Source organism: Aspergillus pseudodeflectus (genome assembly GCF_044049435.1).
Source record: "Aspergillus pseudodeflectus strain CBS 756.74 chromosome Unknown BJX68scaffold_1, whole genome shotgun sequence".
Taxonomy (NCBI): domain Eukaryota; kingdom Fungi; phylum Ascomycota; class Eurotiomycetes; order Eurotiales; family Aspergillaceae; genus Aspergillus; species Aspergillus pseudodeflectus.
Window position 1 is genome coordinate 1,506,754 of NW_027263777.1, and position 16,127 is coordinate 1,522,880.

Genomic DNA, 16,127 nt, shown 5'->3' on the forward strand with positions numbered 1-16,127 from the left:
CAACAAGTGGCGGCAGTTACAGTCGGTGCTGATATGCCAGGTCCGAAGCAAGCATGATGCAATGCTTTGTCGAGCCATCTCCTCAAACAGACTAGGCTTCCATTAAGGACGGCGTTTGGGCTTCTTATTTGTTGGTCGCCACGATGCAGTACAAGTGGCCCACCTGCCAAGCAATCGATATGCCCAGAAAGAGTATAGGCGCTCTCACGCTCTGGTCATGCCATACGGAGTTACGGGCCAGGATCCCTGCTCAAAATGTCGGGAGGGAGACTCTGGGGTAAAAGGGGGAAATTCGGTTGGATTGGTCCGTGTGGCTGCAGTTATGGCGGTTTACTCAGCATTATTGAACGTGCGCCTGACAGCCCATGTGCAGGCGGAATATGATCCTGCAATATGTGTGCCAGCCGTTCAGTCAGTCGCAGCTACAGAATGTTCCAGATATTCCGCGCTCAAGGTAAGAATCATTATATACTATAGCGCTAATAATTGTCATTACATCCATGCCATGTTCAAGCAAGAGCTGCAGCCGCCCTACGATACAACCGTATCCGAAATCGGCTCCGGGCTCGCTATACTCCCCGAAAGCAATGTAGATAGAGTCTGCGCCCCACTCGGCCGTTGCAGCAGCCGCTCAACAAGCTGCCATCGCTCGCGTAGATCTCGCACCTCCCTGGCCAGTGCGTCCTTCTCCCTCAGGATCCGCGACTCCTCCTCCGCCTTCTGCGTCATCCCGCTCGACAGCTCCGCAATCCTCGCCTCGAGCTTCGCAGCTTTCTGCTCGAGTACCTGCTGAGCTTCATCCTTTCGCTCACGGAATCGGCGCTGCGCCTCCCGGTTCTGTTGTCGTCGCTTCACCTATCAATGATCATGTTAGCTGTACATCCTCCATGGTGCAAGCGGGGCCCAAGCACTAGGAGCTCACAGATTGAACTTTACTATTCTGACTCCGCGTCGAGTTAAGGACAGAGTCTAGATGCGAGTCGGAATCTGAGCCCGCCGGCGTAATCGCCGCATTGCCGGGGAATGTGCAGTATGGGTGGAATCCCTGGTGATAGTTGCCCACGGGCGACACCATGTTGCAGAGCGCATCGACGGGCATGACTATTGACTGATAGGGAGTGGCGGCGCTCGTGTTGAGTGGAGGTAGGTCGAAATCTTGATATCCGTCCATGTAGCTCTGTCGGCTGTCAGCATCAGAGTCAAGCACGGGCGTTGTGCACGTCAATCAGCTGATTAACTGAGATCTGAGATGATCTTACCGGTCCGTTCTGAAACTGTGTCTTACTCCAGTGCATCTCGCCACATGGCGACGTGGGGAATGGAGATGTCTGTACATTAGACTGTGCGTAGTCGTCCATTGCGCCGAGTCGATATGCAAAGTTCAGCGTCGGGTAGGGTAGAATAGAGTAATAAATTGAAGTAATGCTTTGACAATCCGTGAGGTCTCCTGCCGAAAACGAAAATGAGTAACTTGCTGATTGATGTCATGCCTGGAGAAGCGCCGCTGGGTTATTATATAATGTTTTGTATAGTACTATACTCCGTAGTGAGGAGGTGATGGATGGTTCCAGCGTTGATTCTTCATTATTACAAACATTTTTCAGGGATCTCGCTGTCCATGTTCGACCAACGAGGGCGCAAGAAGATACCACCGCGAAAGGGATAGTCGCAAAACCGAACCCCATGAACGCTCCATCAATTGAGCTTCGCCAAAAGTTAATTAAAGGGCAAGCATCTGAGAGGCTCAGAGCTGCCCAGGCCAGGGTATGATTGGCATTGGCAATTCTATTGCCCATAATGAGCGCAAGCTGCAGGATTCTTGAGTGATGCACGGGGCGTCAATAGAAGTCTCAGCGAGTTGAGCATATCGGGCTAAGATCTTGGGCTCAGGAACGGGCCAGTGGGGGCGCGATTCGCTTTTGCCCGAAGTGATTTAGTGGCCTGCGCTAGGCGGGATTTGGTAGCATATCTCGGATCAGGATCCACCCAAATCTGACGCTATCCAGATCAGGCAGTAACGAACCCCGGCCCGGGGCCCGGCCTGCTCTGTTGGAGTTTTGGAGGCTGCTGGAGGCCAGTTCCCCAGGGAATGGCACCAACGGGCCAACGGTCGGAGCCGGAGCCCAGGTCATGATTGCGCTGGCAATCATCGATCGTCGATGAAAGAAAAAGTCTAGGCTTTTGACTTCTGCAGGTAGTCATCACCTCGAGGCTCAGGGGGACTTCGTTGAGCCGGGCATACTCGAGAAATACCATAGTATTCCGCAGGCGAGCGCCCATGTGCGACAGTAACCGCGCGTATGCTTTGCCTGAAGATTATGTTGAGGAAAAGAAGACTCTAGCCGGGCTGCTTGGCGGTTCAAGCAGGTCACAGGTGTCCCGCCCCACAGCGCGGCGCGATGGGAATGTTTCCCACATCCGGGAAGCACAATGAACAAGCTTGAAGGGAATCGGGATGCATGCCTTGACCACCACAAGCCCAGTCCACGGTTTACCCCGTCAGGGCCACATGACTCTAATCCCAAGGATCTTGAGTTAATATTATTTTCCACCAATCCGGCAACGCTGACTTGTATCAGATTTCGGATAGTATAGATTGCGCCTTCTACACAACTCCAAGAATCGAGACAAATCATCATCTTATTCACGCTCGTAGTACACAACAGTAAATGGGGGTAAACGGCGGTACGAGCCGCCTGCCAAACCCCCAACGGCCGCCGGCCAGCAGCAAGGTGAGACCGTGAGAACCATAATCCATTTTGGTTACTAGTGCAGCGAGATCTATGGGCCCCCAATGATCAATCTGGCCCGAGTTCTTCCGGCATTCATCTCCACAGGCCACAGAGGCCTGACGTGCAGAGAATCAAGATTCAGGGTGTCATGCTGTAGCTGCTATCGTCGCTACCACGCTGTGACGCTACGGACCAGCTCGCGAAGTACTATCATGTCGGTTGGCATGTCTGGGCACTTGTGGGGTACGATATTAAGTATGTTCCAGATTCAGATACGTACGCGGTTCCCTCCGAAATGTACATAGAGTGGGAACTCCGCCAAGGTCTGTGGTGAGTCTAGATTTCCTAGGGGCCTGGTTCTTGCTTTTCCGATTGCTGGTTCGTGCGAGTCAGTTGAGTTCTTGGAGTTGGACGGTTGATCATTTCTCTTGAATCATGCGCTGAGTAGGCTAGTCATCCCTGGTTGGTCACCCTGGAGTCTGGATTGGTTATCCGCGGCAAAGTAGAATATACCTTCTTGTTTTATGAAGCCTAAGCAAAAGTTACTCATTGAGCCGTAGATCGAATGTCTTGATCCAGTATCCAATGCGAGGCTGTCTCGTTTACCGCAACTCTGATTTGCCGCCGTTCCCTTCTATAGCTTGCCTACGAATGCAGGCTACCTTAGCAGCTTATATTTACTACACGTAGGTTTAGGTTGCCATCAGCCGCCCTACTATAGACCTATCCAGCGCCAGCCTCTTTTCCTGGAACCGGCTTTCTCGCCCAAACAACCGAGCTAGATACCGTTAGCATATGCACCACGTTTGGCTTTCAAGGCCAACATACTACTCTTGGTAAGCATGAATCGACGGATCACGCAGCGCCTTGCGCATACGCGCGAGCAATACCTCGACCTCTTCGCGCGTCCACTAAAAATCACCGTTAGAATTACCACCTCAACACCAACCCCCAGAGAAGACGGAAAAAAAAAAAAAAAAGAATGGGGGGTAGGCATACCCCCAAATAAGTCGTATACAAGTACATTGCATACCCCTCCAGCCCCTCTTCCTGCTGCAACCGATTAAACGCGCCCATCTTCTTCATTATAGGATCGCTCGCCCATGGACCCAGCGGACACTTGAAGCGTTTCTCAACAACATCGACAAACCCAGCTTTAGCGATCCGGCCTTTGGACTCGTCCACAATGCGAAGTGTCTTTCCAAAAGCGTCGCCGGCACGGTGCGCGAGCTCGGTCCATTCTTCGTAGACGGTTCCGGCTGTTGTTCCGTCATCGGATTTGACTTGCACGGATTGTTCCCAGTGCTCGATATAGCCGCCGGGCTTTAGGTGGCTTTTTTTGGTTGGTTAACCGAGGCTACTCCTTGTTGTTGCGATCTGCGAGAAAGCCAAAAGACGATTCCGTTGGGTAATATATGTTTGAAAAGGGGGAAGGACAGACCTGTAAATCGTCTTATACAGCGCATCCCAATCAGCAATAGACCCATACATCCCACGAATGTGGATATAATCAAACGAGTCCTTTTCGTGTACCCACTCGTCCGTACAGTCGTCAACCTCGAACTGCACGTTGGGAGGCACCCAGGTTGGCTGAATTGGGGAGAGGTCTGTGCCGATGACCTTGGCCGAGGGGTGGAGGTCTGCGAATTCTCTGAACAAGAATTAGTCAGGGCATGCATGATACGCCATGACATGGTGGAGTATGATGCGGAGCGGAGCGGAGTTGCGTGGCTTGACGTACATTGCCCAGATTCCAGTTCCGGTGCCGATGTCTAGGACGTTCTGGTTGCGGCTGTTAGCGGGAGTCGTTGTAGTGGGAGCTTTAGGTTAGGTATACTTGGACGGTAGATGAAATAGGCGCGAGATAGAGCCTTCCGCCTGTGAGGAGATTGTGGAGGTGGTGTCTATTCAAGTCAGTCGGCTGTATCTCTCATCAAGGTAAACGCACCCAATGTCAAGGTGATCCTGCGCCTTTTCATCGTTGGGACCCCTATCATTGACCCTGCGTTAGAAAAACAAAACACAGTGATTAGTTTGCTGGTGTCAAGGTGCATACCAATAGGATCCTGGCCGAAACGCATTGTATCGCCGTCCATTTTCGTACCGGTGCTCAAGGATACTGCTTTTGAGGGAGGTCAATTCCCTAGTTTAAATAAGGTACTCGCCGTTAGCCAATCGCTTCATTTCGGAAAAGAAAACGGAAGGCAATCAAAGGAAAGGGGGGAAACGAACGACTGAGAGTCCCCGATCAACTCTTCCTCGGTAGGCAGTTCCTGCAAATGTGAGGCGTCACAAGTCAGTCGATGTGCTCTAACTGCGCCGGCGGAGAATCACTGGTCTAGGGCGCGCACATTGTCAACTTCGAGAGGACGCTGCTCGGCCATTTTTTGCTTTTGCTTCGATGAAAGTGATGAATTGGAGACGCGAGACTTCCGATTTCTGCACTGTGCTAATGTATGACGATCGCAAAAAGCAACTCGAGGGGAAAGTGGCCGGATCAGCGGTGGCAGGCGGCATGGCAGGTGCGGGGAGGATTGTGGATTTAACGGCCTCGGGACGGACGGGCCGGCGTCGACTGACTGAACCCCCCTAGGTGGAGGTGACCGTTTTTCAGTCCGGGGCATTTTACCCTCTTAGTATTGGCCGCCGATCCTGGCGTGGCCACCTGTGCAAGGGAGAGTGCATTCGTGGCCAATCATCCGACACAATTAGGGCTGCCAAGTCGGGTGTCAAGGGCTGGCTGCATTGGATCCAGGTCGCGTGGGAATGGGCGTCCAATTGTCCAGGGAACGTGGGACATGGGGATGGGCGGGTGTCACAATGACTCTCGCACTCATAACGGCCACGCGCTCAACATGTTCCCTCCTCGGCTTCAACGCCTATGGAGATCAGCAGGAACTTTTGACCGGGCGATGAGGAGCTCACGGCGAGGTCCGATCTGACGCCCAGTGACCCAACCTTGAACCTGAATCCTTCGCTCCGTGGCTGTCACGGCCTTGACCATTTCTACAGCCAAACCTCTCATTTCTAGCCAGGCATTCCGTGTTTTATCATCCATACATACACCTCTCGGTCGATAGTCATCTAGCTATCCATGTTCTGTCAGCCGCCAATGGGACAAGAGCGGGGATGTCTCACCTTCTCACGAATGAGATAAAAGTCAGACAACGAGGGCTAAGCTGAGGCTTGGCCTTGCCCAGGTAGCAAGCCCTAACTGCCGGAAGAAAATGCTGCCAGGAATGTTTTTGGCTCCATGGTTTTGTCCTTGTTCATTAGCCTAGCATTCTTGCCATGAATGTCAGAGAGCTTCATCGCAACTACTATTGTCATAGTTTCTCTCACATATAGATCTAAGGTGCTTTCTTTCTTTTATTATATATATTATTGCATTTTCCCTGCTATTACTGCCGATAGTAGCATACCCTGATCCGTTCTAGGGCTTGGTCATTCTTTATGGATGTCTCACGCCAGAGGGCATCATTTTCACCCAGTATTGGAGTCTGACCTTGCGACTCCGATATATTTCTTCAGGAGTCCCCGTAGCAGCTGAATATCTCAGCGCCAGTGTAAAGGATGGTTCTACCGGCCAAGAGAGGTAACTAAACATTCTTCCCCGTCTTTTCGGCTATCGTCGTTACGCTATTTGCTTTCCTATCAAGATCTAGAAGACTACTTAGCGTCGAGCCTTACTTCATTATTACTTATTAAGCATACCTAGCTACCTAGCTATAACTATCCTAGTATAGAGCCGCTTCTACTATTGCCCTCATCTTTACTAGCCAAGTCTATCGCCTCAGATCAAATGGAGACCATGTCCATACCAGAAGCGCTCTATAGTTCTCACAATCTTCCACTTTTCTTGGCCAATCGCTTCAACCTTAGCCATGGAGAGTTCAGCCTTCAACTCGCTCCGTGGGACCTCTCGAAGGTCGCCGAGCTCCAACATAGCCCGAACTGCGTCCACAAGTCCCCTGCATACTGCCTTATACAGGGGCGATGTCTCATAGCCTCGCGACAACGGACGAGCCCCGAGCTTCAGGAGGGCCTCTAGGTATGTTGTAGATGCCACTGTGCCACTAGAGCCGAGAGCATGCCTGACGCAGTTCCTGCCAGAGAGGTCTTCGGCGTGGATATCGAGTCCTCGGCTTAATAGCAGGTCCAGCATCGGCTCTATCACCTCGCATGTCTCGTGGGTGCAGATACCAGGCTCGAAGAGAGGGCTATCGCGTTTACTTGTTGTAAGCTTGACGCCTCTGTCGAGGAGGAACCTCAGTACGGGTACATTGTGTCTTGATATTGCGAGACCGATGACGCCAAATGTGTCATTTTTATCATCGGTAGAGAGCTCGTATCCGTGCTTAAAGAGAAACTCTAGCATGGGAGCTCCCCCGTGGGTTGCGGAGCGCAGAAGAGTGCCGTCTGTATGGTCGGTACCGAGAGGGATCCCTAGTTGAAGGCCACGATCGAGAAGCATCCGGACCTGGGGAACTTCACCGTGCTCCATTGCATGTTGCATCATCAACCCTTGATACGCGGGATGGTTTGGATCAGCGCCTCTCTCAAGGAGGAGCTTGAATAAGACTGGGTCGTCCAGAGCTTTCAACAACAGGGGTGTAGTAGAATCAAAATAGCACTCCTGGAGATCGACGCCCTTGTCCAGCAGTAGTGTGATAAGAGACATTGACCGGACCTTGCTATTGATCGCGCAAGCCAACAGAGCTGGATCGGGTTTAGCACCATTTTCGAGTAGCAGCCGGACAATCTCCTCGTGTCCGTTCATTGTTGCCCATAAGATCGGCGTGCGGTCGCTATAAAACTGGAATGACCTCGAAGGGGACACGTTTTCCACGGCGTCCGGATTGCATCCTTGCCCCAAAAGCTTTCGCACTAGATCCTCCACGCCACAAGCAGCAGCACAACAAAGCAACGGAGTGAGCTCTCTACCACTGGTAAGATACTCATCAATGTTTGTTCTATCCAGCAAGAGCTTCGCACTGTCAAGTGGCCCCCGTGAGACAGCTAAGCAAAGCGGTCCTAGTGTCGCTCCGTTAGGCAAAGGAGGGCACGGATCTGCTCTGCAATCCAACAAGCAGCGGACTGCCTCGACGCCTCCGCGCATGGCAGCAGACTCTATAGCATAGTGGCCATTCTTTGAGGCATTCGGGTCAGCACCCAGCTCTATCAGATAGCGGATGACGTTTGGGTGGCCGCCCCCTGCCGCACGGAAGAGCAGGCCTATTAGGTCAACGGGGTTCTCGTATGGGGCGCTCCGACCACGCTCTATCATCCGCTTGAGCACAGGTAATCGACCGCGCCTTGCTGCAATTGCTATAGGGTAGTCAGCTATGCATGACCAGGTCTCTGGGCAGATAGTCGGGTCTGCTCCATAGTCGAGCAGCAACAAGGCAATCATGTCGTGACCGCTATTCACAGCCTGACAGAGTGCAGATCCAAGATATATTGATAGTTTTGGGCGACGATTGAATGGCGAGTGAGGCAGCCGCGCCCACGACTCCATGAACAGACATAGTGCATGTAGATGTCCATTCTCTGCGGCGACGGCCATTTTCTTCTGCAGGTAATGCTTGTCATATTCTTTCGGTAGAACCTTTCTGTCGAGGAGCTTGCGCACAATGGTGTCCCATCCCAGAGCCCCACCGCAATCTAGCGTGGAGATTTGGGTATATTGGATCTTGTGCCGGTAAAGAAATGGATTTAATAGCGCATGAGTGTAATGGTTGACGAGAATAAGTGAGTTAAGGTCCCAAGAATACTCCAGGATATCGGCGATGTGAAGAAGAATCGCACTCGGAAGATCAAGGAGCAGCATGCTTTCAATTGAACGTTTGTACGTATGCTTGAAATGTGAGTAAAAGTGAATACAATCACAGAGCGTTTACCTAAGGGGGGACGGTGGTCGGGGATGGATTTCAAGGGGGACATCCACCCATTTCGTACCTTTTGCCTCTAATGACGACCGAACCAACAGGTCAGCGAAACTTGCCAGCCACAGTAATAGCGGTCGAAGGCCGATTGAACCCGGGAAAGGAGCCAGCAGAGTCGAGATGAAACATGAAAGAGTCGAAGTGTTGGGCGATGGAAATCCGTTCCGCGTTGGAGCGCTGTTTGGTTTACAGCGACCAGTCATGATGAGGGCACAGCCAACAATAGCCCCCCGGCGAACTCAGCTTTCCCACTACTCTGTCCATGGTCTTTTCACTGCGCACCTAAAGCAGTAACCGAGCGTAAAGTCCAGTTGCGTCATTCTTGCACTCGATCATTGATGCAAATCGCAGTATCGCGGCACAAACCCTCTTCGAGGCATGTGGAGAATGTCCGGACTCATCTTCAAAGCTACGACTTGACCAGCAGACACAAATATTTTATATGTATATTATGTTTCCCAAGAGCAAAGCGAGGCCTCGCTGGTCACCCCCTAAATGAGCGTGCCTCAGCACCTCTCAACCAGCTCAAATCCTGCTTTTCGGTCCGACTACCTACTGCGAGGAGGTGGTTGGTGCCTTATACAAAAACGGCCCCTGAAAGTTCGCCTTCAACATACATCTCCCAGCTCCAGCATACACTCGCACGAACGGAAACATCCGGCGCTCATACAGCTGCTCGAAGCACCGATCAGTTTCGTCTGTAAACCCAGTCAGTATGCAGCATTGTTTCTCACTTAGTACTCAGTGGTACAAGCAATAACGCAGTCAGGTACGTAGGAAAGCAATCAGAGGATAATATACCTCGTACCCCATGTACCACGATGAACTGTTGTTTCCTCTCCCAATCAATCCCGTAGCCCACCGTATCTCCTTTTCTAAAACCGCGCCGTTCAGACATGAGAAATAGGTCATGTACGTATCCAGTGTCGGTGTAATATGACGGGGTGTAGACCATGCGCTCATCAGTGACGCCGATGGCCAGTGAATCCTGGATTCTATGGAAAATTTGTTATTTCGGATTCTTAGGCTGCGGGGTTTAGATCGTACTCTTCAGCGTAGTAGTCAGGTTCGTCGAGTTCTAGAATTTCGACCTCGAAGTAGCTCGTGCCAACTGGTATGAGTGGATGGTTTGCACGTATACATATGTCAGACTCGTTGTCGGCTGCATTAACGGGAGTTTTGTAAGCTCACTTGTCCATCAGATCCTAAAGCAAGATGATTATACGTACCGTCAGTCCTTACCGTCGTACCAACCAATCTCACCGAGGGTGACTCTGGCTTCTTCCACGCATTCGGAGGGATAGGTGCCGCAGGCCGTCGCCCAATTTTCTCCCTAATAAGTGACAGTACGGATTTCTGATGTTTGTGATATGCCATGAGGTCCGCATTCCAACCATGTTTGTCTTTTCCAGGCCATACGCCCCCATAGGCAATACACTGTTGCAATATCCTAGAGTTTCCTCCTTCAATTGCAGCAGAGAATATGACGCCATAGTTGTCTTTCATGAGACGCCAATCAACCCTAGAAAGAAGGTCGCCAAACAACGTCTCGTGACCATCAATGGCGGCCGTGCACACCACAGAAACCCCGACGACGGTCTTCGGGGAGCCGAAAATTGTTTGCAAGATCTCTGTCCCAGAATACTTGTTTTGTAGAACTGCCTGAATGAACGCATCGGAGATGGGGAGAGCGTCCGCTCTTTCGATGATGAGCTTTGTCAATTCGTTGCCAGAGATGGTGTTCCGCGCGGCCTCCACGAGAACTGATTCAGACATCGTAAGTTTGGCATTTTTGGCCAGCAAGAGTCCAAAGATCGGAACGCTTTTGGTGAGACCCATTGCTGCTCTCTTTAAGACACGTTCTGTGACAGGTAGGGAAGGGTACTGCGCGAGTAGAGTCTCCACGGCCTTGAGACCGCCATCAATTGCAGCTATGACCTCGTCCTCGGATACACCCAGCCTGCCTTGTTCAGCACCAGGTTTCCCGTTGTCTTTACTGTCAGAGCTTCCTTGTTGCCCAGAGGAAGGAACATCTTTGGACATGTTGAAAGCATGTTGCTTCTCCAGTAATTGTTTCTGAATCCTGCCGTCATATTTATCTCCAATTGTTGGATCTTGCGTCTTTGATAACAGCAGTCCAATCATTTTCGGCCCACACTCCTTATTCCTCGCAGCTGCCGCCACTATCTCTTCGGTAATGGGAACGAAACGCCCAGTTGAGAATAAAAGCTCCAGAATCTGGAATCCGTGAGCCTTGTTTGCCACGGCCTCTTTAACTGCAGACTCTGTAATCGGTGCTGGCTGGCGTCCGTAAAGAAGCAGCCTGGCTAACTCGAGAGCCCCTTTGCGATTGAACAAAGCAGCAACCAGTAGCTCCTCTGTAAGTTGGACAGAAACGCTCTCGTTGAACAGGCGTTGAAGCGACTCAGGGCTGAGTTTTGTGGTCTCGGTATGCGTTAATGCTTTTGTTTTCGCATTCCGGTTCCGACAGCTTTTGCTGAGCAAAAGTACTCTAAGCGTATCAACAGCTTGGTATCTCACGCGAAACACTGCCTTGAGCGTCATCGACGTAATCGACTCGTCGGGGAGAAGAGACCGTAGGATTTCCACCACACAGTCAGTACCTGGTGGGGCATCCAGCGCCAACTGCTCGACGATATCTCTGGAAACAGGAAGGTCAGGTACCCATTCAAGTAGCGTTGTGAGAATACCAAGCCTCTTTCTGCGCCATATCCGAGTCAGTACTCTCGCGCTGATTCGGGACGCCAACTGCTGCGTGATTATATCTTTACCGTCTTTTCGGTGGTCCAGAATAGCTTCAATCACATTGCCGGTGATGCAGTAGTCTTTGCATGTCTTGAGGCAAGCTTTAAGAGTCTGTGGGTGGGATTTGTTCATTGCTGCCATTACTAGATCCTGTTCGGATACTTCCGATTGCAAGGTTTGCTCTAAGATATGCTGGAGCACGTTGGGTGGTCCATAGGCCGCAGCAACCAGCAGAACGCTTATATCTTTAAATGTCGCCCCGGCATTCAGAAGCGTCATGGCTACCTCCGGATGGCCATTCTGAATAGCCAGAAACAGGGGATGGCAGTCATCTGCCTGAAACCAACTGGCATATGATTGCCGTGGCTTATACACGCACATTGCTGTCCTCGAATCAATCGCGCTAGAAGCGGGGTTTATAGTGGCTCCATTGCGTATCAAGAGCTCTACTATCCTTTTCTGACCATTCATACTAGCCAGCGCGAGCAGTGATAGGCCACGCTCGTCCGTTGCGTTCGGGTTGTAACGAGAGCGCCTCCAGAGCGTTGTGTGTCTGATGCCGTAGTATGCTGCTAGAAGCAAACCATTTGTCAACGTCGCAATCTCGTCGGCGTATTTGTACTCTTGGTGTCGGCGCCCAAAAAGCTCAACAGCACCTTTCCATTCGCTGTATGCTGTTGTATGCTCCTGCCATCTTCCTAGAAATTCGTCTAGCTCGGATGGGGCGAACTCTGCAGTGGCTTTGACGTGACCAATCCAGTGACGAGCGGAATACCTGTAGAAGCCATACTCGAGTTCCGATGGCCGGGGCAGCCTTGTGTCAATCATGAACCGTAGACATGTTCTGGCAGCTATCGTCTCCAGGTGCAATTCGTCGAACCGTGGCTTTCTTTCGAGGTACTCGCGGACTGAAAAATGCGCAAAGGCGATATTATTCTGCATCTCATCGTACACGACCAGGTTCTGGCACATGCCCAGCAACGTTTCAGCGCTAAGGCGACTGGGTTGCGTGCCTCCTGACTTTTTATCGAGCGTCCATGAAACTGCGGATGCCCATTGAGTGGGACGAAGAGGCTCCCGGGCACACATTAGCCATCCCAATGCCGTGTTTGCCTCGTAAGCGCTAGGGCTCTGTTGGATTTTTTCAAAAAGTCGATCGTAGGTTTCACTCAGAGTCGGCGGCAGGCGTCCTAGAAGAGAGCAGACTTGATGCTCCGTTTGCATTCGGCATAAAAGTTGTATTTGCAGTCGGACCCAGAGAAACCTGAGACTTTATTAGCAATTGTCCGGGAAAAAGGTGTGGACATGGCACTTACATTCCGTCTGCTTTCGCAAGCAATTCAGCTGTAATCTTCTCTTCCAGCTCCGGAGATACCTCACCGTAAAGCAAGTCTTTATACTTGATGCTGTGCCTGACCTCCTGCTCCACGAAGCGCTTCATGTCGGCCCCGGTTAATTCTTGATTTATTGAGGTCTTTGGTACATCCTGAAGCCGGACTGCAATATCACGGTCTCCCCTGCTTGACACAAAGACCCGGACTAGAGAAGTCGAGTGGTCAACAAGCTTTCTGAGAGACTGCATTAAAGAGCTTCTGCTTTGCTCGCTGCATTCGTCCAGCGCATCGATGATAATCGTGGTCCGAGCATGGTCGTTGAGTAATTTAACGAGAAGATCGTAGCTTTCATCGAAATCCAACCCGTCTCTCGTCATACCAGTTGAATGTCTCCTGTCGAATGCATCACGAAGCACCTTTGGAAGGCCGCCTTGAGAACGTAATGCTAGTTGGTGGATCAACGCCCGCAAAACTACTTTCGGATCCTGGCGATCGGGGTCATTGGCGTTGCGACTGCAAAAGAAGTAGATCACGTCCTCGTCTTGTTTAACCAGAGTGTGCACCAGCATCGCACTACTGTACCTTAGCTTAGGCTCACATGAGAATTGATGTTACCCTACCAGAGCTTTGTTTTCCCCGCGCCAGCTATGTCCGTTTTCAGCTGGTCATTCTCCTCTTGGAACCGAAAAGTACTTACGCTTTCCAGACAACCAAAACATTCTGGATCCATCAAACTGTCGCCACTTCTCAAACTCGGACTTCTCAAACAACCAACGCCCTGAGTCCACTAACAGACCCTCTCGAGCCGTTTTGTAATGCTTTTCGTAAGGCGTTTTCGAGACCCAGGAAAGTACCTCAGCTTCATGGCTGTCTGAAAGAACAATAAGCCCGATGTTTTGCATCCTGCAGACCCCGAATTATGCAGAGATAGCTGACCTTGTTGCTTTTTGTAAAGGTACTGCACTAGGTTTTCGGTTTTGCGGATCGGTCCCTCTATAACATCCAAAACTGCTTCGGCGGCTGCTGTTCGATGAGTCGAAATAAACCACAGGGTAAGCAGTGAAAGGCGCCTGGCATCCACGTACCAGCTTTTGTCTGCTCTCGAGCAGATGGCGTCTGCTTTACCTGTTGGGCAGGAATCATCATCAGCAATTCCTTCATGTATGCGGCTGCTGTTGCCGCAGCGTATGGCTGCCATCGCTTGTTTTTATGCGAATCAGCGTAATCGCAGATGCCCCGAATCACAAGGCAAGGAAATGTATCCATGAGCCCCGCTGCTTCCATCTCGACGCAAAGAACCCCTGTGTCCCGCTTCAGCTGGTTGCGGGTCACTGCATCCTTGACCACCGTATTAGCCGATCCAATCGTGCCATAGTGAACCCTCGGTTCCGTGTCTCGTCTGGGCGAACGCGGCACGGTTTGTTCCTTATCACACTCCTCGCAGGTTGGGCCACCTTGATGCGAATAGTCCCAGCAAAAGAGTTGGTCGCATTCGAGCCCCGGATGTTGGTAGTGGTCCTGCATCTTTGGATACCGCTGCAACATCTCGGCAAGATAAGAGCTAATCTTATTTTGCACTCTATAGTGCCGAGCCTCCAGCCTTCTGACATAAGCGCTCAGAACCTCAGGCGGCTTATTGAGGTATCCTGTCCGCTGAAAGTTGCCATCCATGAGCTTCTTCCCCATGTCGTACTGGATCACCCCGCCGAATCCACCCGTAGGCTGGCTCACGACAACATCCCCCAGTCGGACATCATCTCCAGACTCCTTTGATCCGGGAACACCGCCACCAATGCCGACCAACAGGCCGAACCGAAAGGAAGGAAAGTCGTTCAGTAGTTGCGTCGCTGTGGTGGCCGCCGCATTGTTTCCCATTTCCGGCATCACCGCAACGACAATGTTGTGGGGTCCAATTCGGCCAAGGGTGTAGGCATTCTGGTCACGGCTCGTCGGCAGAGGGTCGTGGATCTCATCCAGCATGCCTTCCACCGCCGCACACTCTAAACCAAGGGGGCAGATACATGCTACCGTGTAATCAGCCAGCGAGGGCGCGGCATCATCTTCCACATATGGAGGACGCCTCATTTGAGCGGTTAGAGACTCATGAAGAGTGTTGCGGAGCAAAGTGGGAAGGCGCTTGGCGGGGTACATGCGGCTGAAACAGGACGCAAAAAACCCCCTCACACCATGTGACTCTGGGAGGTTGACCAATGAACATGATTCATGCTGGTGTAGAGAGTTATGGTAATAGAACATTATCTCCACCACGGTATAGTGACAAGTTGACTCTCATAACAAAAGAGCATTGTTGCCAAAGCAACAGTGTTCTGCCAAGGCTTGACTTCAGGAAGCCGGAGGATGGCATGGTCGCTACTCGTAGTGCTATATGTGCCAATGAATATTTCATATTTTGTTAGGGAAGAAGTGTGTACCCACAACTGGTAGTAGAAGCAGCACGATTGGAGCATCTGGCAAAGTACTGCGTACAAATGAGTGGGATACTCGAGTCTGTCGGCTCTGAAAATAGTACTCCGTACCCCAGGGCACTCGTACTTTCGAAATTGACCCTGAAGTCCCGTTAGGCGTGTTGGGGTGCGGGGCAAGGATGAATGCGTATTCGTATACGGATTCGTGATGGCCAAACCTCGTACGGTTTTCAGCGGTTGAGGCTTAGAACTGATATTGTTCAGTCAAAGCGGTAACTTGGAGAGTAACGTGGGAATCATTGCATTGAGACGAGACTATAGAGTACTACTCCGAGTAGGGGATCCTTCTTGATCAGCGCTTAGGACCAAAATATATTTTTAGTTCATGGTGAGTGGTGGGTAGCAAGGCTGTACTTGACGATGAGTCTTGTGAGCCAAAAAAGCCTCAGGCCTCTATGGACGACTCACCAGCCCTCCTACCGGAACTAGCTAGATCCGATGATAAGTACATGATGCCGCTGTTTGGCATCGCTTCGATTATTCTCACTCAGCCTTGTGGACTCGGCTTGGCAGAAGTGTTGGAGGATTAGCTAATCGCCGAGCGCTAGTCAAGCACGGGGCAGCACGACACCAATGGTCAATTTCAATTTGGACCATCAGAACGTGACTCCAATTATGTATTATGTCCGAAATCCGAGGGGATGGTCTCGCTAATCTGTTGTCCCTTGTCCCTGGAATCTTAGTGTTGGTGCTTCGCGCCGCAATTTCGTCGGAGTTGACGGCGGTTGTCGCCCACCCAGCCACCAAGCAGCCGATCAGCAAAGCGCACGGAGTACCAATGAATCCAGGCCAGACTGGGGCTCAGCTCACGGGGGGATTATCGCGCGCTCTTCCAATAATAACTCGAACTGCATGCTGGACGCC

The 16,127-nt window shown here is 51.4% G+C and overlaps 4 protein-coding genes across 4 annotated transcripts; all 4 read right to left on the bottom strand.

The window, feature by feature from the left end:
- Positions 1-531: 531 nt before the first annotated feature.
- On the bottom strand, positions 532-1,358 carry BJX68DRAFT_260647 (uncharacterized protein; the record flags this gene model as incomplete). Its single annotated transcript, XM_071043931.1, has 3 exons — positions 532-855; positions 923-1,177; positions 1,260-1,358. The coding sequence occupies 3 exons, from the start codon at positions 1,356-1,358 to the stop codon at positions 532-534; spliced, it is 678 nt and encodes a 225-aa protein (XP_070905933.1).
- Positions 1,359-3,198: 1,840 nt separating this feature from the next.
- On the bottom strand, positions 3,199-5,279 carry BJX68DRAFT_223378 (class I SAM-dependent methyltransferase). Its single transcript, XM_071038132.1, has 10 exons — positions 5,084-5,279; positions 4,965-5,005; positions 4,789-4,875; positions 4,681-4,722; positions 4,570-4,636; positions 4,474-4,514; positions 4,174-4,383; positions 3,732-4,065; positions 3,561-3,643; positions 3,199-3,510 (listed from the first exon to the last, which is right to left on the bottom strand). Exons 1-10 carry the CDS (start codon positions 5,114-5,116, stop codon positions 3,456-3,458), a joined length of 993 nt encoding a protein of 330 aa, XP_070905934.1. The 5' UTR covers positions 5,117-5,279; the 3' UTR covers positions 3,199-3,455.
- Positions 5,280-6,525: 1,246 nt separating this feature from the next.
- BJX68DRAFT_260649 (ankyrin repeat-containing domain protein) lies at positions 6,526-8,562 on the bottom strand (the record flags this gene model as incomplete). The annotated part of the gene is made up of 1 exon (XM_071043932.1): positions 6,526-8,562. The coding sequence occupies one exon, from the start codon at positions 8,560-8,562 to the stop codon at positions 6,526-6,528; it is 2,037 nt and encodes a 678-aa protein (XP_070905935.1).
- Positions 8,563-9,478: 916 nt separating this feature from the next.
- Positions 9,479-14,905, bottom strand: BJX68DRAFT_223392 (uncharacterized protein). Its single transcript, XM_071038133.1, has 7 exons — positions 13,863-14,905; positions 13,714-13,797; positions 13,475-13,648; positions 13,398-13,422; positions 12,760-13,350; positions 9,907-12,707; positions 9,479-9,839 (listed from the first exon to the last, which is right to left on the bottom strand). The coding sequence occupies exons 1-7, from the start codon at positions 14,860-14,862 to the stop codon at positions 9,700-9,702; spliced, it is 4,815 nt and encodes a 1,604-aa protein (XP_070905936.1). The 5' UTR covers positions 14,863-14,905; the 3' UTR covers positions 9,479-9,699.
- Between the last annotated feature and the right edge of the window lie 1,222 nt (positions 14,906-16,127).